Raw genomic sequence first — 14088 nt, forward strand, 5'->3', positions numbered from 1 at the left:
TCTATGTCAGCAACAGACCATAGAAAGGGAACTGATAAAACATCCTGTTGAAAGGAAAGGAAAGGAAAGGAAAGGAAAGGAAAGGAAAGGAAAGGAAAGGAAAGGAAATGGAAAGGGAAGGAAAGAAAAGGAAGAAGAAAGGAAAAGAAAAAAGAAAAGGAAGGGAAGGGAAGAAAGGAAGGAAGGAAGGAGGAGGGAGGAAGGAAGGAAGGAGGAGGGAGGAAGGAAGGAAGAAGGAGGGGGGAAGGAAGGAAGGAAGGAGGAAGTGAGGGAGGAAGGGGGGGAAGGAAGGGAGGGAGGAAGGAAGGGAGGGAGGGGTGGAGAGGGAGAAGGGAAGGGAGGGGGGAGGGAGAGAGGAGGGAGAACCTTTATTAAAATAACATTTAGGAAACTATTTCTATAATCCTGAGATGGTGAAAACTTTCTTAGTAAACATGGGTTTCTTGGGAGACTCCGATGCCATAAAGGAAAAAATTACATAAAGGTGCTCTAAACAAAGTAACAAGGCAAAAAAAAAAAAATTAGGGGGAAAATACATGCATCATTTTATTAGTGGCTGCAAAGGGCAGTATTTCTAATACACAAGGAGCTCCTACAAATTAGTAAAGAAACAAAACCTCACCAGCAGGCAGGGGAGAATACCGGGACGTTAACCAGCGACCAGGGAAAAGCAGGAACGGCAGCAGAGGGATGCCCTTCACCCTCTGGATGGCAAAGAGCGCAGCAGATAGGAGGTAAAGGGTTCCCTCCCGCACCGCGCACGGGAATGTCAACCGCTGTGACTTTCCGGGAGATACTGTGTCAATACCAACTAACGGTAAGATCTAAGCATGCTTACCCTGTGACCCATGGTCCCAGCGCAGCTGCCGCTGACGGGATCCCGTCCACGAGAGACTGGCGTGGCCCCGGCCAGGCCCCAGATGAAACCCCGCCAGCGGGGACTGAGTGAGAAGGACGGTGCCCCCTTGCCGTGGACTGCTGTTTATCCACGTCCCGACTTGGACAGACGTTACACACGTACTGCTAAGTAAGAAGAGAAAGCAGGGGAGGAGGTGGGAGGATGGGGCAGGACAGAGCACAGGGAGGAACCCTGATTTTTCCGTGTTGCTTGGAATCTTGTTATGAGGGCGTGTTTCACAACATTTAAAATCTCACTTAAAAATATGCTCCATCAGGGGTGCCTGGGTGGCTCAGTCGGCTAAACGTCTGACTTCGGCTCAGGTCATGATCTCACGGCTGTGGGTTCGAGCCCCGTGTCGGGCTCTGGGCTGACAGCTCGGAGCCTGGACCCTGCTTTGGATTCTGTGCCTCCCTCTCTTGCTCGGCCCCTCCCCTGCTCACGCTTGCTCTAAGAATAAATACATAAAATAAAATAAAATAAAATATGCTTCATTCTAAGACACACACACAAAATGACTTTGGCAAATCAAAGTTGAGATTAAAAGTAGTTAAATAAAAGAGAGTCCAGAAATGAATGTATCACTTGTGGGGCAGCTGCAGTGAGACACGCGGGGTGACACAGCCGGGCTGCTCTTCTCCTGCAAGGAAGCTGCCCACAGGCCTTCCGCACTCGCCGCCCACGGTGGGAGGCGCCACAGCCTTCGGGGACCCACAACCACCTTAAAGCACTTTGATCTCCTGGTTGTATGTGGGGTACCTCACAGTGCTTAAGGGGTCGTTCCTGAAAATCACGATCAAACTGTTACAATGGCCATTTCTATTTCAGCGTTGGTATTCCGATTGGGTCACTTCGGTTTGTATCCACAGGCCCAGGTGTGCGGACAGTCTCGCCCAGAAGTACCCGGCATCCCATTATCTTTCCTGTATTGGTTTGTTTTTTACGTAGGCCTCAAACCTACGCGAGGAGCCCAACGAGGTGCTTGAACTCGTGACCCTGAGACGGGGACCTGAGCTGAGATCAAGAGTCCAGTTGCTTAACTGAGCCACCCAGGCGCCCCTGTTACGTATCTTTACGGGGAAAATTCTATTCGGTCTGTGCCTGTGATGTGAACGCTGGATGGAGACTCATAATATAAAGGAACAAAGCGCACGGCTCTCAGCCTCGCAGGGCACAGAAAGGCGTGTGCGACAGCGCGCAAGCAGTGCTGGGACCCCAGGGCCCCCGGGAAAGCAGGTCAGGTGTGAGGCCCTAGGGTCCTGCCCGGCGGGAGGGTGACCCCCGGGAGCGCTCTGACCCGCGGGAGCGTGGGAGCGTGGTCTGGAGCCCCCGCAGTGCGCCCCCTTGCGCACCGGACACCCGGCGCCTGGAGCACCGAGAGGGGCACGCGAGCCTCCCGCCGCGCCCGCTCTCTGAGGAAGGACGGTTCACGCGGCCCTCGGGCCAAAGCGTTTTTCCTTCTTCAGGGAGGGCGCGAACCGGTCCCCACGACCGCAGATTATGCGGTCGAGTTTCCCACCTTCGGGAAAACCGCAGTGGACAAGGCTCGCCGCGGAAAACCGCCTTCGTGACCACGGCATCCCCCGGGTGGGCCCAGTGGGCAGGACAGGCCCCAAGACAGCCGGTGGCCCCGGGAGGGAGGGGCGCAGTCACGGGGAGGGGATCGTCACCGGGGCGGGGGTCACCGCCACGGGAGGGGGCGTCACCCGAGGGGGTCGCCACCACGGGAGGGGTCGTCACCAGGACGGAGTCGCCACCAAGGGAGGGGGCGTCTCCGGGGCGGGGGTCAACACCACGGGTAGGAGGCGTCACCGCGGCGCCGACTACCGGCGGGGGACGAGAGCGGAGACAGCGGCAGCGGCCCGACCAGGGTACGAAACCCAACGTGCCGGCCGGCCCACTGCGCAGGCGCAGCACGGGCCACTCGGAGTGGGCGGGGCGAAAGGGAGGACCCCCCCCCCGGGAAGGGGCGGGGCCTGCGCGGCTCACATCCGGCTCCTGCGCACGCCTCTTCCTCTGGTCTCCCTCGGTCCCCGTGCTCGTGCCGGTCAGTTCGCGAGCCGGAGCTTGCAGCCGTCGTCACGTGCTCCCGCCATCCAGCCAGTCCATCCTCAGGTCACTGTCTGCCACAGGCCACGCACGTCTCGCCCCTGCCCTAGAGGACGTGGGCGGGGGCGGTCATACATACAGCAGTGGCCGGAGCCCAGTTAGAAGAGGAGGCCGGGCAGCGGAGGAGAGGAGGGGCGCTCCAGTGCCTACTTCCTCGACTGGGGCGAGGCACCTCAGCCTGGGGTCCGGAGGTCCGCGAGCACAGCTTTTGCGCTAGGGCAACGTCTGGCGTGTCCCGGCTTCGCTTCTGAAGCCTTTCCTGACGTCTCCGCGGCAGACTGGGTGAGCTCCAGCATTGCAAACCCAGAGGTCTGCCGTTCAGCATGGTCACGTCTGGCCTGCTAGAAGGCCACCTCCTTTTCTGTTTTGCGCACGGCTATAGCTCTGGGCAGAGACAACAAACTGCGTGTAGTATGCACTCAATAAACATCATCTGATTAAAACGGTAATTCACCCATCCCACTCTTTGATTTTGATTTTCTTGAAGGAAAGAGCCAAGTTGCTGATCATTAAAAAAACAAAACTTCCACCATTGTAGCAGGATTCTCGCTCAGAGAGTCGTGACTCTGAGGCTTTTCTTTCCAGGAAGCAACTTTATTGGTGTCGGCACCCCAGCTGGGTTCATACCCGAAGAACTGAGCCCTGAACGCCACATGTGGTCTTTTATGCATTTTCGATTTGTCTCCCATCTATGGGTAACATACGGACATACAGTCTGATGGGGTGGTCTCATGGTATAGGGTCGTGAGGGATGTCACGTAGCCTGGTTGCCTTCCCTTGTCATGAGGTCTTTTCTCACTACATTCCTTAGGGACGGGCCTCTACTCACCACTAGTGACTAAGTTTCAGCAAACGCTCTGAGCAGAGGTAGAACACAACAGCAGTGCCGCTGGGGAAACCACAAATACTAGTATCCAGTACAAGGTGTGGCTGGAGAACATTCTGGGGAGGAGCGAAGGCGTGCGTGCTCTGTGTGGGCTGGTCCTCGAAGACGAAACACACTTGACAACAGAGGACCGAACGATAAGGTGAACTTCGGGGGAATGAAGGCTGTCCCCAGAGCAGAAGGGTACGTGTGCTGTGTACCAGCACAGGGGGCTTCACGGGGCGGGCAAGGACGCTGGGACCCGCCCCATGAAGGCTCCTGAACAGCGGGGGCACGTGGGGAACACGCGATTTCTAGAGCCTTATTTAAAAATGACTAACTCGTGTACTTGGCAAACTGCTTGAACCCCCTTAATGGCTATGCCAAATGGCAGACACCCCTTTATCCCTGAGCGACCTCACCCCCCTCCCTCCCGAGGCGGCTAACGCCAACTCAGGGTATCCTGGGCACATCCAGGCGTACAAGCAGCTCCGTTCTGACAGACGGTTCTGCACCTTCTCACTGGCTGACCCGTGGAGGGACCTCTCCTTTCCAGATTATACAGCCCTACCTCGCTCCTAGTGGCTGCACTCCATTTCGCAGAATGCACGTACCATAATTCACCCAGTAAGACGGGACCTTTGCAAGATTAGTTTACTTCAGGGTGTGAACGCTACAGGCCCAGGACAGAGGAGGAGAGAACTCCTGCCCAGAACCTATGACAGAAGGTCTCCTGTCTCCCACGGGCCCCTGAGCACAGCCCCTAACGTGGAGCGTGGGAAGCTCGCTGCCAGGGGTTGACATCGGATCTGAACGGCAGACGGGAGGTTAAGGTTAGTTAAGAGAGAGACCCGAGTGAGCCTTCTAAAGCTGGTCGGAGTCAGGTGGCCCGCGGGCAAGCCTACGGGGCGTGTTTCACGCTAAACCGAATCTGGACGCCCCGCGCACTGGAGGTGGTGGCAAATGGACCCGTGGGAGGTGCTCCCTGCTGCGGCCAGACAGCAGAATCCCTGTACTTGGTGGCCCCAGCCCCACCTTGAATGCACACGGAAATACGGCCTGGGGCCAGCTGTGGCCCGAGACCTGCAGGCTTTTGTACCGTTGGCAAAGACGTGATCACAGGGCCATGGTGAGGAACGGTTCGGAAAACACACGGTCCTCTCCACCGAGAGTAATCACAACGAAATCATCTACTGGGTGCGGGTGCCGGAGGCTAAGTGCTTTCCAGATGTCACAACCACTTCGGGAGAGGGGGACACAGGAGGAAACCGAGACCCTGAGGAGTGAAGTCACTGGCCCCATCACATGGCTAGCCAGGTGCCTGAGCGCAGACCATCACAGCCACGGAGCACAGAGGTCCCAAGCACCACCACCCCCCCTCCACCTGCAGGCACTTGGCAAAGGGTCGTAGGTCCCCGTGACCTCCCCCAGCCAGGTCTGCGGATGCAGGTGACACGGCAGGAGCCTGCCCTCGCTTCTGCAGTGGAAGAAAAGATACCAAAAATAACCATCTGAGCTTTGTAGGAAGTTGTGCGTTTTTTTTATAAAAAAGTAGGTATTCTTTGTAATCAGCAACTTTTTTTTTAACTACGACAAAAAAAGGTAATCTGAAAGCAAAAGAGATGATAAAGAAAAGTAACGCGTGCGGGCCGTCTGCGCACAGGGCCGGTGGGCGCGGTCTCTGCGGAGAGAGCGTGACCTTCACTGAGAACCGCCGAGCGACCTCGGCTCCTTCTGCGGCGCGGGCAGGCCTCTGCCTCCGACCCCGCGTTTCCCTTTGTTTCTTCTTCACACAGACGTAACAAACACGGCTAGCGTCTTATTTTAACGAGAACACTAGTTTTCTATGAAAGAGAAAACGAGCAAACGTATAAAAAGATCATTTTATTACACCTTTTGTTTGGCGGGATACCGGTGCCCTTTTTAAAATCCTACTATTCAAGTACAAATGGTCATGTTTACAAAATATTTACAATCTCAGTCTTCCTGCTTTATAGTTTACAACACAACAGCTGTCTGGTCACACAGGAAACGGAAGATGGTGGAGACCTCAAACGGGAAAGCCCCGCCTCAACGGGCACCGGATCCGGCCAAGCGTGGGGTCCGGCTTCCCGCTCCCCACGGGGTCTTAGACACAGCCTCCCGCCCTTAACTGCAGCGAACGTCTCTTCGTAAAGAATATGGGGAACCGCTCCCCGTGGCGGCCGGGTGGAGCGTGACAGCGCTCTGGCTGCCGTCGTCCTCGGTCACTACGGGCCGGGCAAGAACCCGGCTCCCGGGCAGTGCGGGATTCCGCTCCCAGAACCACCTGAGGTCTGCGCAACCCCCCCCCAACCCGTGCTCAGTTCTGAAACACGGACAGTGAACCTTCACGACAGAAGACCGAGAAACTACACACCGGGAGGAGGAGGTTTACTGGAATGACCACTGGGGGCTGCGGGGCTGCTGGTGACGTCTAAGGAAAAGAGAAGTAACACGTCTCCTGCTCTGTATTCTGCGTGAGGGGACCCGCGAAGGAGACCCCCTCAGAGACGAGAGACTCCTGTCACGCACTGAGAAAAGGGCGGGGGCTCCACGCCACGAACGCTCTGAACCCCAGGTCAGTTCTGAGCGACGCTCCGAATTCTCTCCCGGTGTCCAGACTAACAGAGGACCGCCATCCGGGCAGCCCCGCCTCGGGGACGCTCCAAGGTGCAGCCAGCACCTGCTCCAGATGCAGACTGCCAGCACCACGAAGGGCGAGGGGAACGCGGACCGGGTGTGCGAAGGAGGAGCTGCGACAAGACAAGGGGGCTCTGGGGCACGGCTGGGGACGAAGAGGGGCAGGAATCCCCTCAGCACGCACAGAAGGAGCATGCACAGAGCACCCCCAGCACCCTGTGGTCCCTCCTGACGGCACCTGCCACACCTGAACCAACGAGCGTGGTTGTAAGAAAACAAGAGCAGAGGGCTCTTTGGATACATTCGAGTTAACCGAAATGCTAAGTCCCTTTCCAAATTCCCACCCAGAGCTCAACAACGAGCTGCCTCCTTGCTTCGGTAAATGCCCCCGTATTACCGTCCACGTACGCTGAATGGAAACAAAAACATACGGGCCGCTTTCCTTTGTGTCACTTCAAGTGGTACAACGAGGGGAGAACACGCGAAATTAGCAGGTAAAAGCCCTCAGGATGCCCACACAGACCTAAGACAACCGGATTTCCTGGACCGAGTGACATAAAAGAGGCACGGAGACAGAGCAGAGAGGCGGTCCCCGAGCGGGCGCTTCTGCCGGGGTGAAAACGGCCAGGTGAGCACAGGTCATCAGCCGACCGAGCCCACTGCAAAAACTCCTGCTTTCTCGCTGTAGTACAAAAATGAAACAGAGGCACACACGGGGCCTCCCCTTTGCCCCTCAGCTGTACCACCCCCTCGCCCCCAAATACTGCACAGAAGGTTCTCTGCTTTCCACAGAACCGCGAGGAGCGCAGGCGCTCACGGACGAGACCCCGGCACGGCGGGCAACGGAACCTGCCGCGAGCCCAGGGTGAAGAGTGGACCGCGCCTGCTTCGGCAGGCAACGCCTACAGGCTCGCGAAGAAGTCACCGTGCTCGAGGAGGTCTCCCGCGGCGGCAGACCACGCCCGGGACGGGCAGGAAAGCCAGGGGGGCGATGCCAGGCACCCCCGCTCTCACCGGGCCCCCGCCCGCACTGAGCGCTCCGGGCCCCAAACCAGTTCGAGACCGGAGCCTCACAAAGCCTGCCGGAGCCGCCGCGGCGCGTGGAGTCCAAGCACGGGCTTCCTCCACGAGCGGGAAGTGTCCTGGAAGTGCCGGGACGGAAACCGGTCACGCTGTGGGCAGGGCCTGGGGGAGGCCACACGGGCCGCTCTTTGGAATGAAAGTTCCACCGGAGACGGTATCCGGCCGACACCGTGGGAACACTTCACGAATGTGCTCGATGGGGGTCAGTGGTGAGAACGTCCCGTAAACGTCCGAACAGGCCCCCTCTCAGGAGGGAGAGAAGAGAGCACCCTGGGCCTCTCGGGTCTGAGCTGCGCTGCGTCAGGCGGTCTGTCTCCTCTCCAAGGACCGGAGCGGGTCCTCAGTTAGGTGTGCAGCCCCGCGCGGAGGCAGACGCGGTCAGAGACCACGGTTCAGCTTCAGAAAGTGTTTTACGACCCACCGCGCACTCCACGCGGCTACCGTGATGCGTGAGACACGGCGCGCTAACGGAGGTTCTAAATGGCCTCAAGACCCAGTGCTCCTGCTCTCGAGGAGAAACCGGAAGGTGGAATCGCCACCGTCACTTTTTTGACCGGCGACATACTACAGGGGCGGGGGCGGCGCAGCAGGAGGAAATGATCACGCTGCTCCGCTTCAAGGAGAACTCCGCAGGTGCGGCACATCTCAAATGACATCGTCCCCAGGTGCCAACGACAGACAGTCTACCCGCCTCTGGCTGGGGGCGCGGTGCACGGCGACCCGCCCTGCGGCCGCCCCGCTCTCGGGACTAGGGGCACGGAGGCTTGGTGGGCGTCTTTAGCCTCACGGCGGGGACCCTCATCTGTAGCTTGGGCTGCTGGCTTGGGCTGTCGGAGCTGGCTGGCACCTGGGCCGGGTTGGGGACGCCGGGGCTCTGCAGCTGGGCCGCCGCGGTCGTCACAACTTGCTGCTGCATGAGCTTCTGCTGCACCACCTGCGCCGTCGCCGTCACCGTGGGGATCATCTGCACCTGCTGCCCGGCCGCGGGCGCCTGGGTGAGGGTCACGGTCTGCGGGGAAGCCTGAGCCAGAACAGTTAGAAAACGCGCGCGGCCTAGAAAACACAGGTCTAGCGACGTGACCGACAAAAAGGTTCTCGGGGGTGGGGAGGGGGTGCGAGGCCTAATTAGCACCAGTGCTTTTGTGAAACGTGAAACCACGTGACGGATCCAAGGACGCACTCTGGTTTCCGACTGCACAAAAGCAGGGAAAAAAGCCACCGAATGAAACCACTGCTGCTCTCAGGCGAAGGCTGACGACGGGGCGCTGGTGGCGGGATCAGCTCTTCAGACTAGCTGGTTCCTTGAAATCCACACGCCCGCGTGACTTCGAATGCCACTTTGTTAAAGCACTGCTTTGTACGGCCGCATTTGGTAGCAACAGATACAAAGGCAGGAGCCTGATGGTTAGGTGACAAGGGTCACCACTGTCCCCAGCAGTCCTTACCCTTCTAGGACCCAAAGTCACTGCGAGCAGACAGTTTTCTTTCAGTGTCTCCCTAAAACTAAGGTATGGGGGCTTCGGCCTGTAGGTGCATCTGAAGTCACCGGTGAAGCAGTGACCCTAGAATAAGCCCCTGATTTCTGAACCCAACACGTACGTTCAGCTTTGTCCTGCTGGCCTAGGGGTTTCAAGAATCCTCCCCGAAGTGAATTTTTTCTGAATTATGAAAATCGGAAGTGATTCTGTTAACATTCTACCTTCCCACAACGAAAACCAAGAACCCCCCTGAACGGAGACATGAAGTTTACTGAGAAGTTGGCGTGAGACCCCCCAGAGGGCTGTGCGTCTGTGGGTCCTACCTGCTGGGAAGCAGCGGCGACCTGCTGGATGCTGGCCACGGGCGTCTGCTGCTGGACGACTTGAGGGAGTTTGGCAACCTTCGACAAAACAAAGAAAAGCCAAATGCAGAATTCAAAAGAACATATGCACAGAAAGAGAGTTTTCTCCCCCTTTCTTTCCTTCAGCTCTCAATAAAAGCAAAAACAGGGGCGCCCTGGGCGGGCTGAGTCGGTTAAGCGTCCGACTTCGGCTCAGGTCCTGACCTCACAGTTCACGGGTTTGAGCCCCACGTCGGGGCTGTCAGTGCAGAGCCGGCTTCAGATCCTGTCTTCCTCTCTCTGCCCGTCCCTCTCTCGTGCTCATACGCGCGCTCTCTCTCTCTCAAAAGGAAGTGTCAACAACAAAAAAAAGCAAAAACAGAACAGCATCCAAGTGACCCAGAAGAGCCCCTCTCAGATTGCTCACCCGGAGCCTCAGAGACCCCGCTAACCACGCTGTAGGGGGACCGTGCCCGCCTCCGCAAGCTGCAAGCGGGTCCAACTAGCAGCTTCTCCTGGTCTCGTGTCTCAGCCACGTTTTTTCTTTTACTAAGAACTGTTTGTATGGGAGAGTTTATGTAAGAGAAGTAAATCGAGGACAGAATGAAATAGTTTAGCGTCTCCAGAGTTCTCACAAGAGTCCCTTCTTCGAGCCTGGGCAACGTCCCGGGAGGGCACCCCCACTGCAGCTAAGGCTCAGCCTGTTCCCACGATGCACCGACATTTCATCGCGCTGCCATATTCTTCTCAATCACGACTGAGATCTCCCTTCCCGACAAAGTGCCGCTTCCCACCCCGCCACTGCCTTTCGCCAATGTTTCGCCACGTGCGTACGTGGATGTCCCGAGGCAGAAAGAGGATTCTGGCCACTTGGGTCTACCCGGGGCTGTCGGTTCAGAGGCAGATCAGGCTCCTGAGTGGGCAGCTGCGGGGGGCCGGGCCGGGACACTGCTGCCTGGGTCTCTAACTCATAGAACAGGGATGAAATTAAGTCTTTTCTGAGACAATTCTGGAGCAAATGTGAAATTTCGCGACACACTTGTAAATGACAGAGCTCCAAGTAAACGCTGGTTCTCATTATAAAACGTGAAATTACGCGGAGAGCACACACTAGTTCACTGTATTAAAAATCGTCACAGGATTTGCTGGGACAACGAACGCGCCCAAGTCCTCCGCAGCGCTGACCGGAAACAAAGACTTGGGCAGTTGGATGAGGGCCCCGCTTGCACACAGCGGGCCGGGACTCCGTGGGCACACCACGAAACACGGAGACCCCGTGGGTGACACGGACACATCTTAAACGCGTCCATGAACTCACAAGAGGCGAGGAAGTCCCGGTCCCAAACCGCGGCCGCGGTGGCACCCAGAGTGATGGGCGGAGGCGCTCACACCCTGAGAGCACGTGCTCCGTGAGGAGGCCCCGCGGGGGATTCTCACGGTCGCCAGGGGCGCGGCAGACAAGGGGCCGAGTTCAGATCCATGGTCAGTGAGGCCCCACTGTGGTTCCGTCACCGGGAGGGGATCTGCGAGGAAGTGCACCGCCCGAGGCCCTGGTGCTGGCGGGGGAGGGGACCCAGGCGCAGAACCCAACTGACATTACCCGAGGGACACCGACCCTCAAGCCACAGCGGATGTGGCCCTGGCGGAGCCCCCGGGAGCCCAGCAGGAGCAGGAATCGGCCTGCAACCCAGAGCTCAAAGCAATCCCAAAGACGGGCTTCAAGGAGCTGGCTCACGAGAAGGTAACTACTATGAACACAGTTACCGAAACAACAGCAGCAGAGACATAAAATTAAAATCCTTAATTTAGACGTAGCTAATAAGGGATCTAATATGAAGAGCAAAAGCGGAGGGGCACCCGGGTGGCTCAGTCGGTTTAAGCGTGCAACTTCAGCTCAGGTCATGACCTCACGGTCTGTGGGTTCAAGCCCTGTGTCGGGCTCCGGGCTGACAGCTCAGAGCCCGGAGCCTGCTTCGGATTCTGTGTCTCCCTCTCTCCCTCTGTCCCTCCCCCGCTCACGCTCTGTCTCCCTCAAAAATAAACATTAAATTAAAAAAGAAAAAAAGAAAAAATGGAAAAAAACATAAGGAGAAGTGCACAACCAGAGTGAGAGACTTTTAACACATCTGTGCAGTAACTGACAGGCCAGGCATCGGTAAGGACGCAGAAGTCTGGAGCGACCCAAGCAGTAAACCTGACCCAGCGGCAGGATGGCCTGACAACCGTGCCCGACACTGCCAGAGAGCCAGAATCACTGGCGGACTGGGTCTGGAGTGTGACATCAAGAAAGGACAGCTGCTGTGGGTTTGGCCCAGGCGAGGCCGAAGGTCAGGTGAGGCCAAGGCCCCGCAGAGGCCACACGTCTTCGGGGACTTCGTCCAAAGGCAGTCAGGACCAGAGTCTGGAACAGGAGTAGCAATCGGCTGCAGGTGTGAATCTGGAGTCATGGGCACAGAGACAGAACCGGGGCGTCGAGACTGGGAGGGATCACCAGGGAAGAAGAGCCTCTAAAAACACTTTCAAAACGCCACAAAAAAAAGGGAACAAAATTTGTAGCAAACTAGGTGAAGAAGAAAATTGTCTTGCTCTAATGAAGGATGATTTAACAAATCAGACCTTGCAAAGATGATCATGTGAACAGATACGGCTGAGCCTCCCGTCCACTCTGTCGGGGCCTCTGCGGGCCTCACCGGCACAACAAAGCAGGAAGGAAGGGGCGGGGGAAGAGCAAGGCTCCAGCCACCACTCTGTGCGGGCCATGTGCCGGGGGACAAAGGAAGCGCAGGAGACCACGGATGGACTGTCGAAGGAACAGGGCTTGACGGAGGCATCCGGATTCAAAGGTCAAGGTACAGAGATTGTGCAAGGCACAGACAGAAAACAGAGACTCAGAAACACATAACTACAAAAGCATCAGAAACATTCATTAAGTAGGAACAAATCCGATACAAGAAATACGACCTTCCTGAAAAAAGTCAGAAAACCTAGTTAAAGGGCATTAAAGAAGCTAAACAACGAAAGACACGTCACGTTGGTGAATCTCCAGTCGAGGCTGCAGAGACATCAGCTTTCCCCCAGATTCATCTACAGAGTCCAGGAATGCTGCACCCCGCTAATTTTAGCGTGCGTGAGCCAAAGCGAGCGGTTCCAGCGAGAATTCCAACAGCTGTGGCTGTGGCGTGTCACCTTCACCAGCTGACTCGAACTGGGAAGCGCAGAGAGCCAAGAGCAGCAGGATGTTCCCAGCGGGACGAGACGGGGGGTCTGCCTCCCAGACGCCGAGCCTCTCTACGCAGCCCGAGGGACGGACGCAGAGCGCGGTGCCGGAGAAGGCACCGTTTACGCCAGCGCCACGCGACGGACCAGGGGGAAAGTAGTGCCGAAAGTAACAGGGCGTTCTAATGGGAAAATGAAAATGAATCCCTGTTTGTCTATCACCTGGAAAAAACAATTTCAACAAGGTTTAAAACCTAAGCGTGAATGAAAAACTACGAGGTTTGTAGAAGATAGGGGAAAGGAACGTCGGGACGTCTGGGAAGGGTTTCTTAAGCAAGACACAGAAAGTGCTATTCAGAAACAGGAAGACTGACGAGTCCCGATACGTTAGAGTTAAGAACTTTCGCTCATCCGGAGACACCACACCGTGAGTGCAAAGATCGGGCGCCGACGGCAACAGTACAGAGCCCCGAGGGCTAACAGCCAGGGTGGGAGCAGCGCTGGGAGAGCACGGGAACGGGCAGTGGCTCACAGAAGACGAGAGCCGCCGGTCCACGGGGTCCTGACAGGCGGAGCCGCGGCAGCCGCCAGAGGGACACGGCGGCACGCCGGCAGGCCGAGGCCAGGAGGAGGCCCGGGGGGCTGGGACCGCTGCAGAAGCCTGATGGACGCGCACCCCCCACAGCGCTGCTCCCCCACCCCGGGTGGCCGCGTGCGCGGCTCACATGGGCGAAGCAGCCCCCCTGCAGAGGCCCGGCACGCGTCTCTGCGGCTCCTGCCACCCTCCGTAAGCAGCCACGGGCCGGCGGCGAAGCCAGGAGCAGCCCGCACGGCCGGCGGCAGCCGAGTGATGGCGCGTGTGGATGCGTGAAGCAGGAAGCTGACCGCTAACTCCCGGAGGAGCCTCACAGGCATGAAGGACGTCCCCGGAGCGTGACCTCAGCACGGTCCCCAAGCCACACTGCTGAGACCCCACAGGCGGCAAAGCCAGCGAGGCACGTCAGGGCACGGCCACCTCCGAGGAGCAGAGGCCCACCGCGCGGCCTTCGGGGTATCCGCCGGCGGTCACTCCGCGCCCCACGCATCCGACCAGCCCGTGCGCGCCCGGTGGTGTTGCGCAGTGTCCGCACACGCGCTCCCGCTCACCTGGATCTGGGTCTGCACCTGCTGAGCCCCGGCCAGCTTCTGGGCCTGGGACATGGGTGTGGTAAGAAACTGGGTCTTGAGGGCTGGCTGGGTGGCATAGGTGACCTTCTGTGGCTGGCCCTGAGCAGCGATCTGCTGTGCGGCGATCTGGAGAGAGACGGCCCTAGGTCAGAGCCAGGCGAGGCCGGGCGTTGCCTCCTCGGGGCCAGCGGGGAGGGCCCCCGGCACCCCCAGCCCATGCTCCCGGCACGGCCCCGCCTGTGTGTCACCGGCCGTGCCCAAGTCCCCTGG

The 14088-nt window shown here is 58.0% G+C and overlaps 1 protein-coding gene and 1 pseudogene across 1 annotated transcript in view; both read right to left on the reverse strand.

Annotated features, from left to right (window-relative positions):
* Positions 1-2361: 2361 nt before the first annotated feature.
* Positions 2362-2493, reverse strand: LOC124527825 (uncharacterized; annotated as a pseudogene).
* A 3248-nt stretch (positions 2494-5741) lies between these two features.
* EP400 (E1A binding protein p400) overlaps positions 5742-14088 on the reverse strand; it is a 97535-nt gene continuing 89188 nt past the window's right edge. Inside the window, 3 exon segments of the mRNA XM_047101062.1 lie at positions 5742-8637; positions 9418-9495; positions 13798-13944. Of these exon segments, the coding sequence (XP_046957018.1) occupies positions 8365-8637; positions 9418-9495; positions 13798-13944 (498 nt within the window). The 3' untranslated portion in view covers positions 5742-8364.

The sequence above is a fragment of the Lynx rufus genome, unplaced genomic scaffold (genome assembly GCF_022079265.1).
Source record: "Lynx rufus isolate CCGP_SWC_20201006 ecotype Redwood Valley unplaced genomic scaffold, mLynRuf1.p SCAF_55, whole genome shotgun sequence".
Classification (NCBI taxonomy): Eukaryota; Metazoa; Chordata; class Mammalia; order Carnivora; family Felidae; genus Lynx; species Lynx rufus.